Here is a 23,209-nt window from a genome sequence, read left to right on the forward strand (position 1 = left end):
GTCCGCAAACAGCTCTGTCCTGTCTCCAAGAACTCTCCCAGGCACTGGGACGGACAGGAGCAGCTGAAGGAGTCGGACATGACGGGGGACAGGCTTGGAATACGGGACAAGGTCACAAGGAGAGACTCAGAAGGCCAGGCTACGAGGCCAGCCCCGTGGAAGCCCCTCAGAGACAAGGGCGGGTGAGAGGGTCCGAGGCAGGAAGTGGCAGAAGAGAGGCCACGAGGCCACAGAGCGTGGCGGGCTGCGGTCCCTGGGCTGGGGGCCGAGGAAGCAGCGACTCGCGCCGCGTCCCTGACACGCGACCAGCGCACTCTGGGCGCCCTCGGGGCCGCGAGCGGGGCTGACCTGGGTGCCGGTGGCGCTGCCTGGTCACGTGGGCCTTCGCGCTGTGCTTGGACGTGAAGAGCCTGGGGCAGCTGGACACCGGGCACCTGCTTTTCGGAGCGGCCACGTCCTGCAGGTGCTTCTTGGAGTGAATGTAGAGGCTGCTCCGCGCGGAGAACCTGGCACAGCACCCTGGGCAGAGAGACGGATGCGTGTTAGCCGGAGGGTCCCCGCCCCGGCCGCCCCCAGACAGGCCACGCCCCCACACTCTGCCCCCAGCAAGCGCCCTCGGCCAGCATCACGGGGAACCCTGCAGGCCCGCATCGGCCGCACGCAGGACGCGTGAGCTGCACAAGTCAGGCCGACCGCCGCCATTAAGCTGCTACTGGAAGAAAACCTGCAACCCCGTGACAGCCGGGGCCGGAGACCACCCCACACAGCCGCCACTTCGTCTCGTTTCGCCCGAGAAGCTGCTGCCCAGACGGGCCGGGCAGATGGCCGGGAATCAGGGGTAGGAGGGGGGCCCGGAGTGGGCGCCGCCCAAGTCCGCAGAGCAGACGCGCACCCGGGGCAGAGAGACACAGGCTGACCCAGAGATACAGCCGCCCTCCTTCACGCCCCGCCGCCCCGCCGCCGGAGCTCGGCGCGGCGGGGTCACAGCGGGGAGGGCTCCTGACGGCCACAAGCCCGTCACCTGGGAGGGACACACAAGCAGCCAGCTGTCCTAACCCAGGCGGGCTGAAGCCCGGGGTCGGGCCACCCGACGTTACGGGAGCAGAGGAGAGCACCCCCCCGAGGAGGGGAAGGTCTCAGGAGACGGGTCCCGTCCGAGGTGCCGAGCGGCGCGGCCGCCGCGGCGAGGAGGTGTGGCCGAGGGGCCGCCAGGCCAGGCTGCGGGCCCGGCCCCTTCCGTAAAGCGGGGCCTCCGCAGTACTCACGACGCCCAGGAAGGACGCCACAGCGCTGTCACGCTACGGCACGTCAGGGAAGGCGACGGGCTCGCTGGGGCCCGGGGCCCGGAGGAGGGCTGTTTCAGGAAGAGAGGCTACGCAGAGAGAATATGGCCACGGCACTAAGGGCTCTGCTACCCCTGAGAACAGTTCTGAACCGATTTCCTTTTCAAACGGAACTTCACACCTGTTGCCAGGTCAGGCTCAGGACGGGGCACTTGGGAAACACAACAGGAAAGAGACACGTCTGGTCTCGCCCCCGGGGGCCCTGTCGCCGCGCGCTGTGCGCCGCTGCCCTCCCAGCCGGCCGCCCGCAGAGACTTCCAGGCCGCTCACCCCACCAGGCACGTGCCGCCCTCAGCCCACCCGCTGCGTGCCCCCCTCTCCGTCCTCTCCTCCTCCTGCTGCTACCACTGCGGAAAAGGCGGGGAGGGGCGGCTGTTTAACTTTCCATTAAGAATGCTTCAAACACCTACAAAAACAGAGAAAATGATGAAATCATCCAGACCCGAGAACTGTCAACTCTGAGCGAGCGTGGAAAGGGCTCCAGGATGCCTCGGCCGGCCCGCCTGCGCCGCCACTCCCCCAACCAAGAGCTGCCGGGCACCCTCTCTACGTCCGCGGGCGCAGCGCTCTCAAGGATGCAGTTACTAGGAGGAAAATCCTCCCTCCTCGGTCGCCAGCCCTGCCCCTTCCTCTCTGCCTCAATCCCCTCAAGGAGGGAAGCGAGAACAAGCCTCTCCCGCCCCACCCACGCCGCCAGGGTTAGGGCCCCGCGCAGGCCGCAGGTCTCCCGCAGCCCCTCAGCTCCTCGCGCCGGCCCACGTGCCTCCTCTCCCAAACCTGGTCTCCTCTGGGCCCACCTGGCCCCTCACGTCCTCCTCAGGCCCCTCCCGGGCGCCCTCTGCTCGCCCACCACATGCAGGGCAGTTCCCAGGGCTCGGCCACAGGCCTCCTGCTGCGACCTGCCTGTAGAGTGGCGGTTACTGGTGTCCTCTCAGCCCTTAATTGAACTCCCTGACCAGCTGGGCCCCCGCCACCCCCAGTGGACAGAAGCAGAGCAGAGGCAGGGCTGGGAGCCGCACCTGTCCCTCCAGGACCGCCGTGCGTGGTCTGCCCGACCCCCAGCAGCACCTGCCCGCCTCCTGAGCATCTGCCGGCGAAGCCCGGGGGCACCTGAACGCCGCGGGTCCGGACCCACCTCCCGCCTGCGCCCCGCGTCCCCGTCTCGGCTGAGACGCTGACCCAGCCGCCGCCCCCTCACAGCACCCGCTCCTGCACCCTCGCCAGGCACCATGCATCCTAACTGCCGCCTCTGCCGTCTACAGCGTCCCTCCCTTCCCACCGCCTGCCCAGGCACCGGCCCATCTGCCCAGGACCCCGGGCTCAGCCTAAACCTCCACTGTGGCCCCATCACCCCGCCTAGAGCCCTCAGCCTGCTGCCCACACCGCCCCTGCCTACTGGGAGCCCCTCCCCCACCCCAGGAACCCTCTGGGTGGCCTCCTCCGCGTGCCAAGCACCCTGCACGTTAGCTGTGTACCTGTGGCCCCACAGGCGCCCTGGGGAGAGGTGGGTCTGCGTCTCATTAGACCACCTGGGCTACATTCCAGAAACTGCTCAGCTGGAAGTGGGTCTTTGGCATCCCCTTCTCCAGGTGAGGAAACTGAAGCCCTGAGAACCTTGCCTGAGGTCACTGATTCAGGGAGGGTGGAGCCAGGGTTCAAGTCCACACCCCGAGGGACCCGGCCCAGCGTCCCGGAATCGTGCCCCTAAAACGCCAGCCTGGCGTCACAGCGTGAGGAGCCACGGCGACAGAGTCCGAGACGGCACGCGCCGAAATGGGCTTTCTTCACACGCTCTGTCAGCGGATGCTCACAACCGCCACGCCCAGAGGGAACTCAGCGGAGCACCCCTGCAGGGCCGGGGCCCCGCGGCCTGACTCCGAGCCTGCTCTTCCCGACACACCGCTCCCAAGCCCCGGCCACCGGCTGAACCCAGCCGAGCCCATCTCACGCCGCAGCCGACACCACGCACCTCCAAGCAACTTCCACGCACAGCGTCCAGGCGGCCGCGGGGCCGGCTCACACCTACCTTCCACGGGACACGCGAACGGCTTGGTGCCCAAGTGGGTGACGCTGTGGCCCTTGAGGTGCTCGGCCCTGGTGAACGACTTCCCGCAGCCCTCAACGGGGCAGGGGAAGCGGCGGTCCTCGTCGTGCTTCCTGCGGGACAGAGAGCAATGGGCAGTGACCACTCACAAGCAGAGTTCCATCCAGGAGGAGCAGCCTCCCAGAGACCCCGACGAAGCCACTTCCCCGCTCAGCAACCCCGCTCCTACACACGCCGTCCACACCGCAGGGGACCTCACCTCACGTACACACAGCCCTTCTCTAAGCAGACACCTCAGATCTCAACTGTGAAACTACAGACAAACCACCCAACCTCTCTGACTCCCAATGCAAAACAGGAGAACAAGGGGCTTCCCTGGTGGCACAGCGGTTAAGAATCCGCCTGCCGATGCAGGGGACACAGGTTGGATCCCTGGTCTGGGAAGATCCCACAGGCCGCGGAGCGACTAAGCCCACGCACTTCAACTACTGAGCCTGCGCTCTAGAGCCCGCGAGCCACAACTACTGAACCCACGGGCTGCAACTACTGAAGCCCGCGCACCTAGAGCCCGTGCTCCGCAACAAGAGAAGCCACCGCAAAGAGAAGGCCACGCACCACGATGAGAAGGACCCGCTCACTGCAACCAGAGAAAGCATGCGTGCGGCAACGAAAACCCAACGCAGCCAAAGATAAAATAAATAAAAATAAATAAATGTATAAAACAAAACAAAAACAGGAGGACAAGAGCTTCAGTGTCACAGCTGCTGAGAGGCCGAACAAGAGACACAGGCCAGGCACCAAGTGTCACCTGCACAGAGCCCCAGTCCTCCAAAGCGTCATCACCACCGCGGGAAGTTTGTAAAGACACGACGAAAGCTTAGTCTATAACCTTAATTTTTTTAAAATATCAAGTTGCATATTAAGTATACCAGTTCAACTTCAACACAAGTACACACAGAAAAAACTGACTTTGGGTGATCAGATTCTGTGTGGTTTTCTTCTTATAAGGTTTCTGAATTTTCCAAGTTATCCACGTCGGTTTGTTTTTGTAACTTAAAGAAATCCAAAGATTACTCCACCCATAGGCTTCTACTACTAACAAACAACTCACCTTTTTTCAAAACTGATAATTCAACCAAAATGTCAAGATTACCTTTTGTGCCTTAGGAGTTTAGACATGCTGGTGAAGGTCCAGCCGCAACTGTCAGAATCACAGATAAAAGGTCTTTCGCCTTAGAAAGGAAAAAAAAAAAAATCACACCACGTGGTTACCAACGTGAGCTGCGCCGACGGCAGATGGGCTCCAGACGTCCCCGGCTCGTTACCTGTATGGCTTCTCAGGTGGATTTTCAGACGACAGGCTTTGTCATACTGTTTGCTGCATCCAGGAAAGGAGCAAGAAAAGAGTTCTTGTTCCCTGAAGTGGGCCCGGTTGTGGGAAAACAGAGCACTCACTGTGATGAACGTCTTCTCACAGCCTGAAGAGAGAAAACACAAGCCCTGCTCACAGAACACAGCTAAACCAGTCACCACCCCAGGGCGCTGCGAGCACCGGGGCAGGTGGGGAGGAGGACGGCTAAGGAGCACCTCCAGACAGTGAAAACCTTCGCAGCTAAAGCAGGGGTGGCTCAGGGCAGCCCGTGGGTGCACAAAGGCCACCTGTCCCCACGTGAGCCGGAGACAAAGCACCAGATCAAGAGAAAGTCCTCCGGCACAGCCCTGCCCCCACTTCTGTAGCTCAGACCCCAGGGACGCGGGAACTGCCCAGGTTGCCCATGTGAGACTGTAAACCCAACGAGAGAAATCAGAGACTAAGGAACAAGATTCCGTCCGGTCGGGCTGAGCTTGGAAGGGCTGCAAGCGACTGCAGTAACACCTGAGACTTGTTCACCCGTGGGAGTGAGGCCGCACCCCCCACCCTCGTAAACATCCTCCCGGACGTCCTTGGCGGCTGGCAGCCCGGCCTCCGGCAGAGAGCTTCTCTCTCCCTTTGGTCCACTTCCTCGGGGTTCCCTGCTCTGTCAAGGGTCACTGGGGTCATCTTCACTCACATGGCCTTTTTCCACCACCCGCACCGTCAACCCCGGCTGAGCCACCGGACTTTGCACATCACTAGCCCTCCCTTGACAGACAAGTTCAGTGCTCCAACAGGGCAGAAAGCACGAGGCTACGGGATGCTCACCGGAGTCTGTGCCGCAGCGCTTCTGAGAGCCTTTACGCTGCTGCCAGGCGCGCACAGCACTCCGCAGGACAGCCCAGGGGGCCCCGCTTTTCACAGCGACACTTAACTGGGAAACGCTGAGCGTCCCAAATGCCTTACAATCCTCCTCTCGGGCATAAATCTGTCTATGCCCAGCAGCCCCAGCCATTCCTTATTTCGGGCCTTGGTGTCTTCTCACCCTCCGTCAGGGAGGTCTGAACACGCCGAGTCAGTCTCTGCCTCAGCAAGAAGCACCCTCCCCCAACCGACAGTCAAGCCTCCTGACCCAGCTCTGCAATCGTTCCCGCTGGAGCCTCCTCAGCGCCCCACTGCCTCTACCTGGGTCACCCCCCCCCCTCAGGACACTCCGGTCTGGAACACTTTCACAGAGCTTCACTGGTCCCTCTCCTGCTCCCGCCCACCTCAAACAAACACCCCGCGTATCATTCACCTCAAAACCCCCGGGGTGACCCCGTGCCCAAAAGCAGACTGGACCCCTGGTCCTCCTGGTCCTCCATCCTCAGCATGGCCCCTGAGCTTTTTACTAGAGAGCGGCCCGCAGACCACCGTCAGATTCCGAATGCAGGACCAAGCATTCGGCACCAGGGGCCTACAGCCGCGCTCTCCGCGGAGACGGGTCGCACGGCACAGGCCAGGGCACGTGGGAAGAAAACACGGGAACATGGTAACATAAGAGTTTTCTTTCGCCCTTTCACAATCCCGCAGGTGAGTACACTTCGTAACACGTATTCTAAGGAGCGCACTCCGCGTCCATAACGCATCAAGAGGGTCGCCGGGCACACGCTCGCACTTACCTGGGAGGCCCTCGGGCACCCTGCCCCCAGCCCGCCCCACTGCCCCCATTCCCTTCCTTGGCTCTGCAGCGTGGCCCCCGCACCGCAGCCCCTCCTTCCCAGGCGGGAACCTTGTCTCCTGCAGAGACACACTCCCTCCGAGAGCAGCTAGAGCTGCCTTTCCAGGTGGAGAGTTCAGGTGCACTCACAGCAGAGAAAGACCCCTCCCCGCCCGCTGCATCCACCTGCCCAGAGCCCCTCCGTCTGAAAATGAAGACGACTTTCTGAACTTTACGCAACAGTGAAGCCCGAAGGAAACAACGCTTTCAACGGCACAATAGTGGATACACCGCACCCCCGCGATCATCCCCTTGGCGCCTTAAGGCCTCTCCTGGGCCGCGCGGCCCTGCGTCCCTGCAGCCCGGGGCACGCACCTACACACCGGACGGCGCTTTTCTAAGTGACGAGACCTGCCTCAAACTCCCGTCTCCGGGAAAACGCCTGGTGGCCTCGCTCACCGGAAGCCGCCGGGGAAGGGCGCCGAGATTCTCCGAGCTGCTGCCCAAGCCTCGCAACCAGGCGGGGTTCGGGAGCCACCGCGACCCCGAGCGGGAGGAGAAGAGACGCCGCGCGGCCCGCCCCGCCCCGCCGGCGCCGCTCACCGGGAAAGTCGCACTTGTAGGGCCGCTCCGGCTCGAAGTGGCTGCGCTGGTGCGAGCTGAGCTTGGCGTGCGTGGGGAAGCGCTCGGCGCACACCTCGCACTTGAACAGGCTCTCCTGCTCGTGGCCCTTCATGTGCGCCCTGAGGTTGTACACGGTGGTGAACTTCTTGCCGCAGCCGCCCACCGGGCAGCCGAAAGGCCGCAGCTTGTCGTGAGACTGCAAGTGCCGCTTAAGCTTGTACGACGTGGTGAAGGCCCAGCCGCAGCCGTCCAGCGGGCACTTAAAGGGCCGCCGGCCCTGGCCGCCGCCGTGCGTCAGCAGGTGCACCTGGAGCTGGTGCTTCTTGGCGAAAGCAAGCGCGCACTGCGGCTCGGGGCAGCGGTACCCGGGGCCGGCGGACGCGCGGCGGGCCCCTGCCGGGCTGGCGGCCTCCTGGCCGGGCGCCGGACGCCGGGACGGCGCGGCCAGCGCGAGGACGCCGCGCTCCAGGTGCACCAGCAGGTCCTGGCCGCCGGCGGCTTGGGGGCCCGCGAGGGGCGCGGTGCCGGGGACCTGCGCAGGGCGGCCGGCCGGGCTCGCGGCGGCGCCGGGCTCAGGCTCAGTCTCCCGCCGCCCCGGGGCTTCGGCCGCGCCGCGAGCCACTTCCAGCAGTACCACGAAGGAGTCGCCGCCGCCGCCGCCGGGGCCCGCCGGCCGGGCCTCCCCGCGCCGCGGCCCCTGCGCGCCGTCCTCGGGGTCCCGCAGCACCAGCAGCCGGCGGTGCGCGGAGCCCGGGGTTCTGCGGGTCCGGCCGGCGCCGCCGCCCAGCTGGGGTCCGCGTGGGGCCGGGGCCGCAGCAGCAGCGGCGAGCACCGCGGGCGCGTCCATCTTGGGCCGCTGCGCGTCCAGCCACCGCCTCGCCGGAAACGCCACCCCGCACGCACGCACGCGAAGCGCAACGCCGTGCGCTACGCACGCGAGTCGGCGCCAAAGCCCGGGGCGGAGTGCAGCCCAGCGCGCGCCGGAGCCGGCCCGAGGCGCGCGTGCGCGGAGCGGAGCGGCGGGCGGGGCACGGGGCCTGCCGGGCCGCGTGACGTCAGGGCTCCGCGTGGTGGGCGGTGCAGGGTGGGCCGCTGGAGGCTGGCGTTACGCTGCCGGCCGGTACGCGCGGCGGAACCGGCGGGCCGCGGACAGTCTGGCGGCTGTACCACTGAGCGGTCCTGCCGCCTCAGTGAGCGCCACCTCGCATCTCTTCCCCGCCCGGACCGACCGCGCCCCACCCGCGCGTTCCGGGACGATGACCTCGCGGCTGCCGTACCCCCGCCCCTGGTCGGTCCTCCGCCGGCCGCGCCCGTGATCTTCCAAAGCGCAGGTCTGGCTGCGCCCCCTCCCTGAGCGGCCCCGCTTTGTCCTTGCTTCCCCCACCGGACCCCCGCCCCGCTCCCCCTCTTCCCGCAGGACGAGCGGGTTCCAGCCTGGGGGCCTCTCGCCGAGTGCCCTCCCCCGCCCCTCAGACAGCTCTCAACTGCAGTTGTTCCGTTCGTCCCTGTTCCAGTGAAGCCTCCGTGAGGACGGGGACCCTGTCGAGTCATTGACAGCTGTGTGCCCAGATGCGAGCAGTGGAGACGCTCAATAAGTGTGTATTGAATTGAGGAATGATGTGTTATTAAAAGTTCTTAAGAAATAGGGTACTTCGGGGGACTTCCCTTCCCTTCCCCTCCCCTCCCTCCCCTCCCTCCCCTCCTTCCTCTCCCCTCCCCTTCCCCAGTGGTTAAGAAACCGCCTGCCAAGGCAGGGGTCACAGGTTCGATCCCTGGTCCAGGAAGATCGCACCTGCCGCAACTAAGCCCTCATGTCGCAACTGCTGGAGGCCGCACACCTAGAGCCGGTGCTCTCCGACGAGAAGCCACGCCAATGAGAAGCCCGCGCACCGCAACAAAGAGGAGCCCCCGCTCGCCACAATTAGAGAAAAGCCCGCGTGCAGCAACGAAGACCCAATGCAGCCATAAGTAAATAAATTTATTTTTAAAAAAGAAGAAATAAGGTAATTAAGGAGTTCCCTGGTGGTCCAGAGGTTAGGACTCCGCACTTGCAATGCCGGTTGGGGAACTTAGGTCTCTCCACACGGCCAACAAATAAATAAAATAAGGTACATCAATAATATTGAAAAGAATAGGAAACATTTATATGTAAGAATTTGTGCCAAAAATAAATTGCTCCAAGACCATTCAATGAAGGAAACAATCTTTTCAATAAATGGTCCTGGGACAACTGGTTATCCACATACAGCAGAATGGGTTTGGACCTCCGCCTCATACCAGACACAAAAAGGAACTCAAAATGGATCCAAGGCCTAATGTAAGAGCTATAACTATAAAACTACTAGATCTGTGACCTTGGATTACACAGTGGTTTCTTAGATGTGAAACTGAAAGCACAACCAATGAAAAGAAACCAGTTGGGCTTCAACAAAATTGAAAACTCTTTTGAGTCAAAGAACACAAGAAGGTGAAAAGATAACCCACAAAATGGGAGAAAATTTGCAAATCATGTATCTGATGGGGATCTACTATCCAGAATGTACTTTTTAAAACTTGTAACTTGGGCTTCCCTGGTGGCGCAGTGGTTGAGAGTCTGCCTGCCGATGCGGGGGACGCGGGTTCGTGCCCCGGTCCGGGAGGATCCCACGTGCCGCGGAGCGGCTGGGCCCGTGAGCCATGGCCGCTGAGCCTGCGCGTCCGGAGCCTGTGCTCCGCAACGGGAGAGGCCACGACAGTGAGAGGCCCGCGTACCACAAAAAACAAAAACAAAAACAAACAAACAAAAAACTTGTAACTTAATCACAGACAATCCAATTTAAAAATACACAAGGGATCTTAATAGACATTTTTCCAAAGAAGAAATACAATTACCCAATATGCCCATTAAAAAAACCCTCAATATCATTCATCACTCATCAGGGAAATGCAATTCAGAACCACAGTGAGATACCACTTCACACTTACTAGGATGGCTATAATTTTTTAAATGGACAATAACAAGTGTTGGTGAGGGTGTGGAAAAATTGGAACCCTCATGTATTTCTGGTGGGAATGTAAAATGGTGAAGCCACCATGGAAAAAAGCTTGGCAGTTGCTCAAAAAGTTAAGGATAGAGTTTCCTTATGACCCAGCAATTCCACTCCTAGGTATATATCCAAGAGAAATGAAAACCCATCCACACAAAAACTTGTATGTGAATGTTCACAGTAGCATAATGCTACATTAAAAAAAACAGAAACAGTCAAGTGTCCATCAACAAAGGGGTGAACCAAATACGGCCTTTCCATAGGAATATTATTTAGCCATAAAAAGGAATGAAGTACTGATACACGCTAAAATATGGATGAACGTTGAAAACACACGCTAAAATATGGATAAACATTGAAAACATGCCAAGGGGAAGAAGCCAGACCCAGAAGATCACATATTGTGTGATACCATTCATACGAAATGTCCAGAATAGGTAAATCCCTAGAGGCAGAAAATAGATGAGTGGTTGCCAGGGGATGGAGGGCGGGGGAATTAGGACTAACTGCTAAGAGCTAAGGGATTCTTTTCAGGTTGATGGAACGTACTGGAATTAGTGGTGATGAGTACGCAACACCGTGAGGCTAAGAAAAACAACGTTTACACTTTAAAAATGGTGACTTTTCTATATGTCTCCACGAAACGTATATTGTTAGGAGAAGTCTGTGCAGAACATTGTTGGGGAGAACCCCATTTATTTAGGGGGGAAACTAGGCGTGTTCACGTGCCTGCATATCCTGGGGAAGTTTCTGGAAAGACACAGACACTGCTAGCACCTGTGACTGCTCTGAACTCCGGTGGGAAAGGGCTCTTTCACTCTACACTTCACTCCCTTTGACACTTTTTCATTTTGTTTTAGATCATGAGTGTCTCTAATTTTTATAATTATGTTTTTCCCACTGTGGAAAACAGTGTAGCAGTTCCTCAAAAAACTAAATATAGAATTACCATATTGAAACAGGAGGGAAGGGGGCAGAGCACAACCTTTAAAAGGTTGTCGGGCTTCCCTGGTGGCGCAGTGGTTGAGAGTCCGCCTGCCGATGCGGGGGACGCGGGTTCGTGCCCCGGTCCGGGAGGATCCCACGTGCCGCGGAGCGGCTGGGCCCGTGAGCCGTGGCCGCTGCGCCTGCGCGTCCGGAGCCTGTGCTCCGCAACGGGAGAGGCCCCAGCAGTGAGAGGCCCGCGCACCGCAAAAAAAAAAAAAAAAAAAAAAAAGAACAAACTGCAGTGCCTGATTCCACTCACGGGAGTCCCCCAAGTCAGATTCCTAGAGACCGAAAGTGGGAGGGTCAGTGCCCGGGGCTGGGGAGGCGGAAGGGCCGGTGTGGGCTGCTCTGTGTAATGAGGCCACAGATGCAGTTTGAGAAGATGAAGAAGTCCTGGAGATGATGGGTGTTGATGGTCGCACAACAACGTGAATGTGCTTAAGACCACTGCCTTATACACTTAAACATGGTTAAGATGGTAAATTCTATATATTTTTTACCACAATAAAGAAAAATAATGTTTTCATGAAAAACCTTTGGTGGCAATATGGATGTTTCCGCTGCTTGATTTTTCACCTTTCAAGAGTGACTGACAGTATTTTTAAAAACATTTTTAAATGGGTGAAATGAGCCCTGTTAAATGTTTGCAAAGGACTCTCCTTGCCCTCCCCACCACCCTGCAACACGCAGTAGGGTTTAGCAGGAGGAGCAGAGGGGCGGCTCATTCCCTGGGCTTGACTGGTGGTGGTTGTTCAGTGATGTCTCAGGCACAGACAGAAGCGCATATTCTAGAGGGATTCTGGGCATTAGGAGCACCGCAGACACTGCCCGTTCACCCTCCGTAACCCAGGCCCTGCACTCCGAGCAGGTGGGTGTAGAAAGGGCCTGGGGCAGCCGGGGGAGGAGGAAGCAGAGGACACACGTGCACTTGTCGTATTTGCATTAGGGGGGAAACCCCACCAGCCTAGATGCTGCTCGCCCAGCACCTGACAGGCTGAAAAGGCCTCACTGTGGACTCTGAACGGTCAAGGGCAGCATGCAGTCCTTCCGGAGCTGTGGCAGGAGTGGGGCGGGGCTGGGCCGGGCATTCCAATCTGCTTTTCCCCCCGACACCACCAGGCAGTTGACTCACATCGGACACTATCCACCAGGAGATCCCGCAACTCAAGGGCTCAGGCCCGCCAGAATGCCGTCAGATGCTCATTGCAAGTCAGGTTGTCACCTGTGCTTCTGACCCACCGGCTACATGTGGAGGGTTCCCAGGACCCCTTCCTCGGGCTCAATGAACTGGCTAGAGCAGCTCAGAGAACTCAGAGAAACATTTTGCTTAAATCGCTGGCTTATCATGCAATGACATAACCCAAGAACAGCCCAGTGGAAGAGGCCCACGGGGCCAGGCCTGGGGAAGGGCTCGGGGCCCCACCGCGCGTGCGCTGCTCACCGCGGATCTGCAGGGCTTCACCAGCCCAGAAGCTCTCCCCATCCCCTTCCTTTTGGTTTTTCTCCGGAGCCTTCCTTACTCAGGTGAGGTTGATTAAATCATTGGCCATCAGTGATTGATTCAACCTCCGGCCCCACTCCCCTCCCTGGAGGTCGCGGGTGGGAAACTGAACGTTCAGCTCTCCAGTCCCAAGGTTGGGTCCCCGGGCGACCAGCCCCGTCTCAGGTGTGGCCCCAAATTCGGAAACATAAATTCAGGTGTGGCAGGAAGGGGCTTGTTACGAATAGCGAAACACCTCATCTCTCTCATCACTTAGGAAATTCCACGGGTTTTAGGAGCTCTGGGCCAGAAACGGGGCTGAAGACCAAACACATATTTCTTATTGTAAATCATCATACCACAGAGTTAAAGGAAACTTCTCCATCAAAGATCGCCGTGAGGGTAAATTTTACATGTCGTGTGGATCGGGCCGTTTTAAACCTTGCTTCTGGGTGTGTCTGGGAGGGTGTTTCCAGATGAGGTTAGGATTTGAATGGAGGGCTCCCCAGAGAAAGTGACAGGGATCACGCAAGCAGTCGAGGCCCAAACAAAACAGAAGGTGGGAGGAGGAGTAGTTTGCCTTTTCCCGCCTCCCTCTGGAGCTGGAACCCCTCCTCTCATCTCCTGCCCTCGGGCTGGGACTCACACCGTCGGCGCCCCGGCCCGCCCCCCGGCTCACTGGGGCTGAACTGCGCCACCCTGGCTTCCCTGGGCCTCCGGCTCACGTGACCTACACGGCATCTACCTCTGTACATGGACAAAGGTACGGGTATACCTCCTGCTAGCTCTCTAGAGAGCCCTAATACGGACACAGGTTCAAATCCCCACAGAGGCCATGCAGGTGACACAAACGTGGGAAGCACGCAGGGGTAAGAAATCAGCAGCTCCCGTCCGAGAATAAACAACAAACACACTCGCCTCGCCCCTGGAGGACAGCAGAGGCTGCAGGGCTGTGGTAGCTTGGGTGAAACAAGCCCAGGCCCAAGGGGCCTCGGGCTAATTGCTGCCACAGAGGTGGTGAGCGCGTGGTATCACCTCGTCTCTGGACTTCTTTAAGTAACTCAAAATCTGGATTTTTTAAAGTGAAATTTCCCAATTTCTAAAAATCGGTGAGGATGTCAAAACATTTTTAGAGGGCAGGCCAAACAGAACGCAACCGCAGGTCAAGCCCAGCGCCCAGGGTAGGAGCCCCCTCTGGAAAACCCAGGGCGAGAGAGCTGAGCCCTCCTGCACCGGCCTGCACTGGCCAGCAGGGAAAGCCTCTGCTCCCGGGCGGGTCCAGGTTCCCAGGGAGCAGAGGGGGCCCCGGGAGGGGCCCGGAGACTTTCAGGAGCCCCAGTTTCAAAGGCAGCCGAGCTCACGCCCATCAGGGCCAACCGTTTTCTACCTTCATCGTTCTGATGAAAACATTTCCGAGCGCACTACACATCCCTCCTTTCTTCAAGAAGGCTGGCAGAAGGTTGCTGCTGGTGCGAAGGAACAAATACCTACGTTAACAGTTTTCCCTGCTCTTGTAAGTGGGAAGAGGTGAGAATCCAGGTTCACAAATGGCTTCTCCAGAAAATACCTGACTCTCTGAGGGCCTGTCCTGCCAGTTTTCCCAGAGCACAAGAGTCTCACCCTGATCTTCGCCCTGAACTTTCCGGGTGTGCTGAAAGTCAGCGGCTGCAGTGGCTGGTGACTCAATCCCTGCAGAGCCGGGTGGCGAGTGACACTCTTTACTTGGCACCTCCATAGCTACCGAGGCTGCAGTCACCGCCCTGACTCTCCCCCGGGGCCCGGTGGTGGCTCCACTCTGGGTGTCAGCTGTCCCTTCTCCCTGCTGGCAGCTGAGGCAGCCTCGGTAGGGCGCCTAGGGAGGGTCTGGAGCCCTCACACGTGGCCGGAAGCCTCCCGAGACCGCGCCCTCAGGCTGGCCGAGCCCTGGCTGTCCTGAATAAGCGAGGGCGCTGGATGGGAAAGGATGACGGGAGGGCCTGGCCTTCAAACTGGACATATCCCGTTTCTCCCTAGGAGCGGGGAATGTCTGCGCAGATACACGCAGCAGGGTGCCCTCCATGGAGACTTGTTGACCGCGATACGATCGTGTGGACCCCGTGCTCGCCGTGTGGAAGAGAAGCCCTCCCAGGATGGCTTTAGCAAGTGAGGACCAAGAAGGGGAGGCCGTCCGGCCGGGCCTGGTATAGCAGCTGCCAGCACTGCCCGGAGCCCAGGCGCCTCTGCCTTTCCGCGTGCCTCCAAGTGCCCCGGTGATACTCACGGTCCCTTCACAGCAGCGTGGCTGTGCTCCCAGGCATCACACCTGAGCTTCTGGCAGGAAGAAGGGGCAAAGGCAAAGAGCAACATGCAGCCGCACCTGTTCGTGTTTATTACAGCTTTCCCGGAAGACCCACCCCGCAGACTTCCACGTCGTCTCACGGGCTGGAACCAGGCCAGTGGTCACTCCTAATTACAAGGAAGGTTGGAAAATCAGCTACTTTTTACGTGCACGCTGCTGCCCAGACCACAATGGGGTTCTGTTAGCTCAGGCAAAGGTGGAACGGCCCGTGGGGAGGACTCGGCCCCTCGGCTAGATGTGGGGGGAGGGTGTCAAGTTTGGGAGACGGGCCCCCAACCCCTTTATCAATTTGAGCCTGTGGTGGGAACCAAGGAGGATAAGAACATGCTCAAAGCTGGCCTCTCTGTGCAGCGAGGTCGCAGGTCTCGGGGGAGGCCCGCCGGCCCGGGCGAGGCCGTCTCTGCCTGGTCCCCTGACGGTCCCACGCCCGTCGGTCGGTCGGGGGAAGGCGGGGCGATGGGCGAGAGCCTGGCCAAAGGAGCAGCTGCCCCTTGGCGGCAGGAGGGACAGCAGGCGGCTCCAGGGACTGGTCCGTGCCCCGCTTGGCCGGTTTACACGGCACCAGCCCCCCGAGCCCACTCCGTGCCGGGCCTGAGCACCCGGCCCCCAGGGAGCCGCCCCTCTGGCCTCAGCTGTAAAGTGGGGACGCAGTGACACTCCCTCCGGGTGAGACCCAGGAGGCCGTGCGCCGGCCCCCGGCCCAGGAGGGCACGGGGAGTCGGGGGGGGGGGGGAGCCAGGCGGCTGTGAGGTGAGGGCGGGGCCCGCGTGGTGAGGGGACCACAGGGCTCTTGGCCCCACTCACAGCCGCAGGGCCCGCTGGAGCACGCGCTCGTCCGCCACCGCGTGGGGCAGCGTCACCACCAAGCCCCTGTCCTCCTGCATCGTCCGGCAGATGATCTCGTAGGCCTTCGGGTTCCCGGACCAGCAGCGGCGGGCCACCTGCCGGCGGGGCGGGGAGACGGCGTGCGGCGTTGGCGCCACGTCGTGGGCGCTCACACCTCCTCCTCTCTCGGCCAGAAAACGGATCCACCGCCGGAGACGCCGTGAGACTGGCCATTCTTCGGCCTGGACTCCCCCCCACCCCGCCCCCGGGCAGGGGCCCCAGGCCAGGCCCCCAGCGTCGTCCTCAGAGCGCAGGGACCTCGGCTCTGCCTTCAGACCTCGCTCCCGCCCGCCTCCTTGCCTCCACCTGGCCCAGCGTCCTCAGGGCCCCCCGGACGTGGCCTCGGCAACCCCCCTCGGCCCGCCTCTTGCTGCCTTCCTGCCACTCCCCACCTCCCCCAGACACGCCCTCCCTGCCTCCCTGCCTTCAGGACGACGACCAGCCCCTCTGCTGGGGCTCCCCCCCCCCCCACTGTCCTGGGCCACCCAAGTCTAACGCTAGGGTGGGGCTCCCAAGCCCCTCCCCATATGCTGCTTTCCCCCTCAGGCCCGCGTGGCCATAGGGAGGGGCGGAGCCCCGCGGCGCACGCACGCGCACGCGCATGCGCAAGCAGGGCCCCTGCAGACACAGGCTGGGCTGCAAAGAGGGCCCGCCGGCTGAAGAGGAGGGAAACCCTGGCGGTGGCTGGAGGGGAGACGCAGGAGCCGCGGGGGCCCCGGACTGTTTTCTGGGAGGAGGGCAGGGCCACTGACGGTGGGAGGGGCAGGTGGTCACTCACTCCATTGGAGACGTCCCAGCTGAGCATCATCCTGGCCTTCTGCCCAGCCTCCTGGGTCCCGTCCAACACAAGGCCAAACCCCCCGTTGATCACCTCGCCCCTGCGGGAGGCAAAAGGGTTCCCAGGTCACGCTGGGTCCGACCCTGCGAGCGGCAGGCCTGCTCCAGAAGCGCTGTCTGCGGAAACAGCCCTGCAGCCCGGAGCCTGCCTGTGCCTCATGGCCTGAGGGATGCAGGCTGCCCGCTTGTGCCTCCGCGCCCCACCCGCGGACCCCAGGCCCCCCTGCAGGGCCCCCACGTGTCGCCTCCCTGGGGGCCGGACCACCTCCTCCGTGGTCCCTGCTGCTCTGCGTGGCTCTCTCTTCCTGCTGTCCTTTGCTCTGTCCTCCCGTCCTCGCATTTGGGCCCCTGATTACTTGATTCGAGGGCCGAGTTCCTTGACGTCCAGCATTTCTCGGACCACCTCCTCTCCCGGGTTTGAGGCGTTCTGGGGTCACTCGTGTCTGAGGGCTGTGTCATCCGCGCCTCATCATCCACGGGCGCCAGTGCCCGTCCTCTCCCTCTCTGTGCCCCACGGTTCTTTCCCATCGGCCACGGAGGCTGCGTCCTTCCCGACGCCCCTGGATCCATCCTCACCCTCCACATCTTTCTCAAAGGCTCCCGCCCAGCTCACATCCCTGACCCTCCAGCCCCTTTCAGTTACACACACAGGAAACGCCCTCAATCTTGTCAGCTCCTGCCAGGTTTTACTGCCAGGCCCCATGACCCCAAACCCTCAGGTATCAGATCCTCTGGCCCCTCCAGCCTCAGCCACTTCTCTGCCCAGCTGGACCCTCCTGACCACCTCAGCCGTTTCCCACCAAGAGGGTGAGGCCCCTCTGCCCCATGCCACCCAAGGAGCGGAAGCAGGGCGCCGGCAGCCCTGTGCCCGCGAGCGGGCTCCCGGCACTTCCCACGGCCCCTGTGGTGGAGGAGGAACTGCACAGACTCAGAGACCGGTGCCGGGGATCAGAGGACAGAGCAGGCGGCAGCCACAGGCCTGTGACCAGAGAGGACTTTCAGAGATTAGAACGCCATCTTTCGTTTTGGTAGCCTGAAGTCCAGATAGTCAGAGGGCAAAGGTGCTCAGCTCCAGGTGACCTCCGCAAACCTTGGGCCCAGGAAGACAGCAAGAAAGGAGGACCTATATCTCGGAGCAGTTTCTGGACACGGAACGGTCCCGTTGAGAAGGACGTAAAAGCAGCACCCTATGTCACGTGTAACAAGAGTCGGCGCCAGATGTACTGAGGAAGGAAGTACTCAACATTCTAAGGTGAGCAAGAGCACGCGACTCAGGAACGAGACCCTGGGAGAGAGCGACTCAAAGCGAGACAGCGGGGTCTGTAATTCTTGCCCACCAGCCCGGCAGCCCTGGGTTTCAGGCACTGACGGCGGCCAGGGCTGGAGAGGTTATGCAGACAGGAATCTGCACGCCCACAACGCACGCGCAATAACGGCTCACGTTCACAGGAGGGGCGCCTTCACAAGTGACTGCGGGTGGCTCTGCTGGGAGCCCCAGGCAGAGTCACGCTCCGGGTGCAGCTGCCTCACGGGCGGGACCACCGAGATGATTCGACGAGTGTCTCTGGAGACACCCGTGCACCGGGCTCGCGCCACAGGAGCCTCAGCTGCCGTGACTAATCTCCACCGCTAGCCCGCAAAGCACGCTGCTATCATGACCATCTGTCCAGGGGAAACAAGCTCCTCGGGGATCCCCATACACAGCCGGGCTGGAGGCGTGCTCTAGTGAGGAAACAGTATCAGTATCCAGGTAAAGACTTATTCCTCAAAGATGTGAGGCCTCGGGGCTGGACCGGGCGTGAGGCCAGAAGGCGGGGACACAGGGACTGAGGGGAAGGCTCAGCACCCACGCGGAGGCCCGGACCCTCGCCGGAGGGGCGGAAGCACACGGTCTCTGCGCGGCCGTCCGAGCCGCCGAGACCAGGCACTGACTGAAGACTCTCCCGCTCGGCGCTCTGTCCCAAAGGAGCAGCCGGCAGGGGCCGCGGGCGGGCAGCACAGCACAGACCCCAGCACGCAGCCAGAGCAGACGCCACAGAGCGACCCAGTGCCGACACTGACCGGCTCAGAAACAGGGAGCCAACAGAGAGTGGAAAAACCGAAAGCAAACGGAGAGGTATCGGGGGGGCTTATGACCTAGGAACTTGCCTTTCCATACAAGAAAGCAAAGACCGGAGCTGGAGATGGAAGGAAGAACTGGGGTGGGACAGACTTTTCCCGCTGATTTTCACAGGGAGGTTTGCAGCTGTCTCTGGGGGACTGAATCGTGCACGTGTGTGTCTGACGGGTTCCAGGGGCGTCTGAGGCTCTTTCTTTCCAAAGGAGCCTCGAGGGCGGCCATGACGAAGGGCCTCGGTGCCAGCGCCTCGCTGGTCGCACCCGGTCACAGCCCAGGGGGCACCCTGGCGGTGAGGGGGGACCCCGCTCCGGGAGCCCCGTGCAGGGCCAGCGGCGAGCAGCGTCCCGAGGCCTCGTGTCCTGCACACCTTCTCGGGGTCTCCGTCCTGCCTTCTGCGGTCCTGCCACCAATGTCGCGAATCCAGGGGCAACAGATCTGGGTCCAGAGCTGGCTCCACCGCCACCTCCGGCCCCCTTCAGAGCTGCTCTCGCACCTGCAGCATGACTCAGCAAATCCAGCGCCAGAACGCCAGGCGCTCTCTCCCGTCTTGGTGTTCTCCGGCCTGTGTCTCTGAAAGGACGCGCGATCCAATCACATTTTCCATTCATGAGAGCCACCTGACTGGGCTGCGGCTTGGAACTCTGGCCTCGAAGGGCCCAAGGCCAAGCCAGCCCCCGGGGACGCTCTGGAAGCTGCAGCGTGAAGGACTTGGCTCTGGAGGGCAAGTCCAGGCTTGATCCGGCCAAAACAGGCTCAGAGGTCAGCTCAGAGGTGGCCGGGCCCGGGCAGCTGTCCTCCTCTGCGGGGCCACGGCGCCCGCTGCTGCTCTGAGGAGCCAGGAATCCCGCGCGGCCAGAGCTCCCCAGGCGACCGCCCGCCCGGAGGCCACGCGCACAGGTGTAGCCCCAGCTGCCTGCTGCCTCAGTTTCCGCATCTGTAGATGCGTTTCTCTTCCAAGAGAAGGTGAGAGAGGGGATTCAATGCTTGCCGTGTGGTCCCCTTGCAATAAACACTAGTTATTCAACGTGCTCGGCCGCAAATACGGCATCATGGTTCATAACAAGAAAGACGTCCTGGGTCTCTGTCCACTGTTCCTGGCACAGAGCTCCTAGAACCCTTGGCATTTCCCCTGCTGAGAAGGATGAAGGTGTCTTTCCACACGTCGATGAGGTGACTCTGGGAAAGCAGCCAAGGATGGGGCTGGATGCCAGGGGAGCCACGGCGTGACCGGAGGCCCGGAGCGTGGGTCCCAGCCCCGACCTTCCGGGAGCGGAGGGGGGCTGGAGGTGGAATCAGTCACCAGTGGCCCGTGATGTAGTCGATCACGCCCGTGTAAGGACTCCTCCGTAGAAACCCCGAAGAAACGGGTTCAGAGGGCGCCCAGGCTGGGGAGCCAGAACGCTTCCATGTGCTGCCGTGCCCGGCCCCAGCCCCACAGGGCCCCTCTGGGTCCTCAACACGTGTATCTCCTCATCCCGCTACGGATTCACATCCTTTGATATCTTTGGTAATAAATCAGAAATCCAGTGAATAAATGGGTTCCCTGCATTCTGTGAGCTGCTCTAGCAAACCAGTGGAACCCGAGGAAGTGGCTGCAGGGACCTCTGATCTGCAGCCGGCGGGTCGGAAGCACAGGTAATACTGCGGACACGTGACTGGAGTCGGGGCGGGGGGGCGGCCCCGTGGGACTGAGCTCTCAGCCGTGGGATCTGACGTTATCTCTGTGCTGACGGTGTTGGAACTCAGTGGAACTGCAGGACGCGCAGCTGGTGTCAGAAAACCCCCTCGGGTTGGGACTGGGTGTAGAATTACAGGGACGTCCCCACGAGGGTACTGCATCTGTCGCCCAGAAGGGAGCCTCCCAGAAGCCCTAGCTCCCTCGCGGCGTGGGCTGGAAACAGGCCTGGCCGGGCAGAGCGGGGCCAGGACCCAGGGAGCCCAGAACCCAGGTCCCCGCCTCCCAGCCCAGCCCCTGGCGGAGTGAAAGGACACGGCCAGGAGAGTGCTGAGAATTCCCTGGAAAACATCTGTGAGAGCAGCACGAAAACGACAGGAAAGGCTGATTTACGGCGTCCACAGCGGGCCCTGGTGTCCCGCGCGACGGGTCGGACCCCAGAGGTGGGGTGTCGGGCAAGGCTCCCCATTTCCAGCTCATGCGAGGAGCCCTCGGTAGCGGGAGCTCCAGGGAGCTGGCCCAGGACCCTGGAGGAGACCCCCGAGACTTCCACAGGAGCCCCCGCTGCACCACCGGCCCTCAGAAACCCCCTTACCAGCCGACACCCCCGCCGTTGTGCAGGGCAACCCAGGTGGCTCCCCGGAATGCACCTCCCACGAAGTTCTGCACGGCCATGTCTGTGGAAACAGAGCCCCATCAGCCCCCGAGCAAGGCAGCCGGGCCGGGCCAGGGTCTGAGGGGCGGATGGGAACGAGGCAGGGCAACTGCAGGAACAGCAGCAATTTGCATTCTCAGAGCCAAGCGAAGCAGGACAGTGAACAAGTGCCCGCCGAGCCCCGTCACCCCCTCTGCTGTCTTCTCTCCGGCACCGAGCGCCGGGTACAGCGCCCCAGAAGCACAAAGGACAAAGGAGTTCAAAGGGATGTATGTGGTGGCGGTTTTAGCCCAGATGACATCAGTCCCACCCTTAGAGCAAACCCGCTAAAGTTTGGGGGGCAAGCTGCAAATTACCAGCTGTCCTTGGCCCATCAGAGGCCTGAGGTCCCCAGGCGGCCAGCTAACCAGAACCCTGTGCGGAGGCAGAGGCACCTGCACGGAAAATGGAGCCCGCGCCTCACTCGTGTCTAAGGGCTCGCTGAATGACAAGCCTGAGGCTGAGGCCCCTGGGGACACGGACAGAAGGGGTTGGCACCTTCCGGTGGGCTCTTCCTCCAGACCCCCACTTGTGCCCACAGAGAAGAGGAGCGGGTCCTGGGAATACTTTCCTCCTAGTGCAGGGCTGTGAGATGCAAGAAAAGCAGCTCTAGGACCTGGGAAAGGCCAGGGAGAAGATTCTCCCCTGCAGCCTCCTGAGACGTCACAGCCCTGCCTGCACCTCAACTTAAGCCCCAAGAAACTGACTTCAGACTTTAGACCTTCAGAACTGTGAGGGAACACATCTGTGCTGTTTCCAGCCTCTAAGTTTGTGGTATGTTGTTGCCATGGCCAAAGGATACAAATGTAAACCACATTAATATCAGAGAACTTCAGAGCCAGCAGTATTCTCAGGGATACAGAGGGACATCACACGACGATAAAGAGGTCAATTCTCCAAGAAGAGACAACAGACCTAAACAAGGGCACACCTAACAACACAATTGTAAAACACACATGGCCAAGTGGATGAGAACTGAAAAGAGAACAGACAAATCCACAAACACAGTCGGGAACTTCATCACCCGTCTGTCAGTAATTTATGGAACAAATCAGCAGAAAGTCAGTAAGGATCTAGACAACAGGAACAGCATCACCAACTGACTTGACCTAACTGACATTTAAAGAACAAGCCCCCAAGTAACCGCAGGATACACCTTCTTCCCAAGTGCACCAAGATGGGCCACGTTCGGGGTCACGATACAACCCTTAACAAACTTAAAAGAACAGAATGAATACAGAGTAAGCTCTCAGACTATAATGGAATTAAATCAAAGGTCAGTAACAGAAAGATATCAGAAAAATCTCCCCAAACTTGAAAATTTAAAAAGATACTTCTCAATAACACATGGCTCCAAGAGACTATCTCAAAGGAAATTTAAAATATTTTGAACTGAATGATAACAAAAATATATTATGTAAAAATTTGTGGGATGCAGCTAAAGCAGTGTTTAGAGGGAAATTCACAGTATTAAAATACTTTTATTAGAAAAGAAAAAACGTTTAAAATCAGTAACCTCAGCTTCCACCTCATGAAACCAGAGAAAGAAGACCAAATTAAACCCAAAGTAAATAGGAAGAAGGTCATACTAAAGAGGAGAGTAGAAATCAATGAATTTGGAAGCAGAACAGCAATTTAAAAAATCATTTAGGGCTTCCCTTGTGGCACAGTGGTTGAGAGTCCGCCTCCCGATGCAGGGGGGACACGGGTTCGTGTCCCGGTCCGGGAGGATCCCACGTGCCGCGGAGCGGCTGGGCCTGTGAGCCGTGGCCACCGAGCCTGCGTGTCCGGAGCCTGTGCTCCGCAACGGGAGAGGCCACAGCGGTGAGAGGCCCGCGTACCGCCAAAAAAAAAAAAAAAAAAAAAAAAAAAAAAAAAAAATCATTTAAACTAAAAGCTTCTTGAGAATATCAATAAAAATGGTAAACTTCCAGCCAGACTGATAAAGGAAAAAGAAAGAAGACACAGGGACTTCCCCAGCGGTCCAGTGGTTGGGGCTCCATGCATCCACTGCAGGGGGCATGGGTTCAATCCCTGGTCGGGAAACTAAGATCCCTCAAGCCCCACAGCAGCCAAAGAAAAAAAAGAAAGAAAGAAGCCACAA

General features: G+C 60.1%; 2 protein-coding genes and 1 long non-coding RNA gene across 12 annotated transcripts in view; 1 reads left to right on the forward strand and 2 right to left on the reverse strand.

Moving 5' to 3' along the window:
- Positions 1-7,911, reverse strand: part of ZXDC (ZXD family zinc finger C) — a 47,033-nt gene extending 39,122 nt beyond the window's left edge. For all 7 annotated transcript variants that reach the window (XM_067043249.1, XM_067043250.1, XM_067043248.1 and 4 more), the window contains exons 1-5: positions 7,044-7,911; positions 4,713-4,865; positions 4,541-4,619; positions 3,370-3,500; positions 349-519 (exon numbers count right to left, since the gene is read on the reverse strand). In XM_067043249.1, the coding sequence (XP_066899350.1) occupies positions 349-519; positions 3,370-3,500; positions 4,541-4,619; positions 4,713-4,865; positions 7,044-7,911 (1,402 nt within the window). The remainder of the gene's footprint in view (positions 1-348; positions 520-3,369; positions 3,501-4,540; positions 4,620-4,712; positions 4,866-7,043) is intronic.
- A 6,591-nt stretch (positions 7,912-14,502) lies between these two features.
- Positions 14,503-22,958, forward strand: LOC136794947 (uncharacterized). The gene is made up of 3 exons (XR_010842411.1): positions 14,503-14,699; positions 14,933-15,017; positions 15,915-22,958. It is a non-coding gene; the product is annotated as an uncharacterized lncRNA (long non-coding RNA).
- The window catches only part of UROC1 (urocanate hydratase 1), a 42,271-nt gene continuing 33,964 nt past the window's right edge, over positions 14,903-23,209 (reverse strand). For 3 of the 4 annotated variants that reach the window (XM_067043261.1, XM_067043263.1, XM_067043260.1), the window contains 4 exons: positions 21,007-21,088; positions 16,559-16,658; positions 15,700-15,836; positions 14,903-15,002 (listed from right to left, as the gene is read on the reverse strand). In XM_067043261.1, coding sequence (XP_066899362.1) covers positions 14,972-15,002; positions 15,700-15,836; positions 16,559-16,658; positions 21,007-21,088 — 350 coding nt within the window. In that variant the 3' untranslated portion in view covers positions 14,903-14,971. Of the gene's footprint in view, positions 15,003-15,695; positions 15,837-16,558; positions 16,659-21,006; positions 21,089-23,209 lie in introns of those variants that run through there. The other variant, XM_059078141.2, reaches the window with a different exon arrangement.

Source organism: Kogia breviceps, chromosome 10, assembly GCF_026419965.1.
Source record: "Kogia breviceps isolate mKogBre1 chromosome 10, mKogBre1 haplotype 1, whole genome shotgun sequence".
In the NCBI taxonomy this organism is placed as follows: Eukaryota; Metazoa; Chordata; class Mammalia; order Artiodactyla; family Physeteridae; genus Kogia; species Kogia breviceps.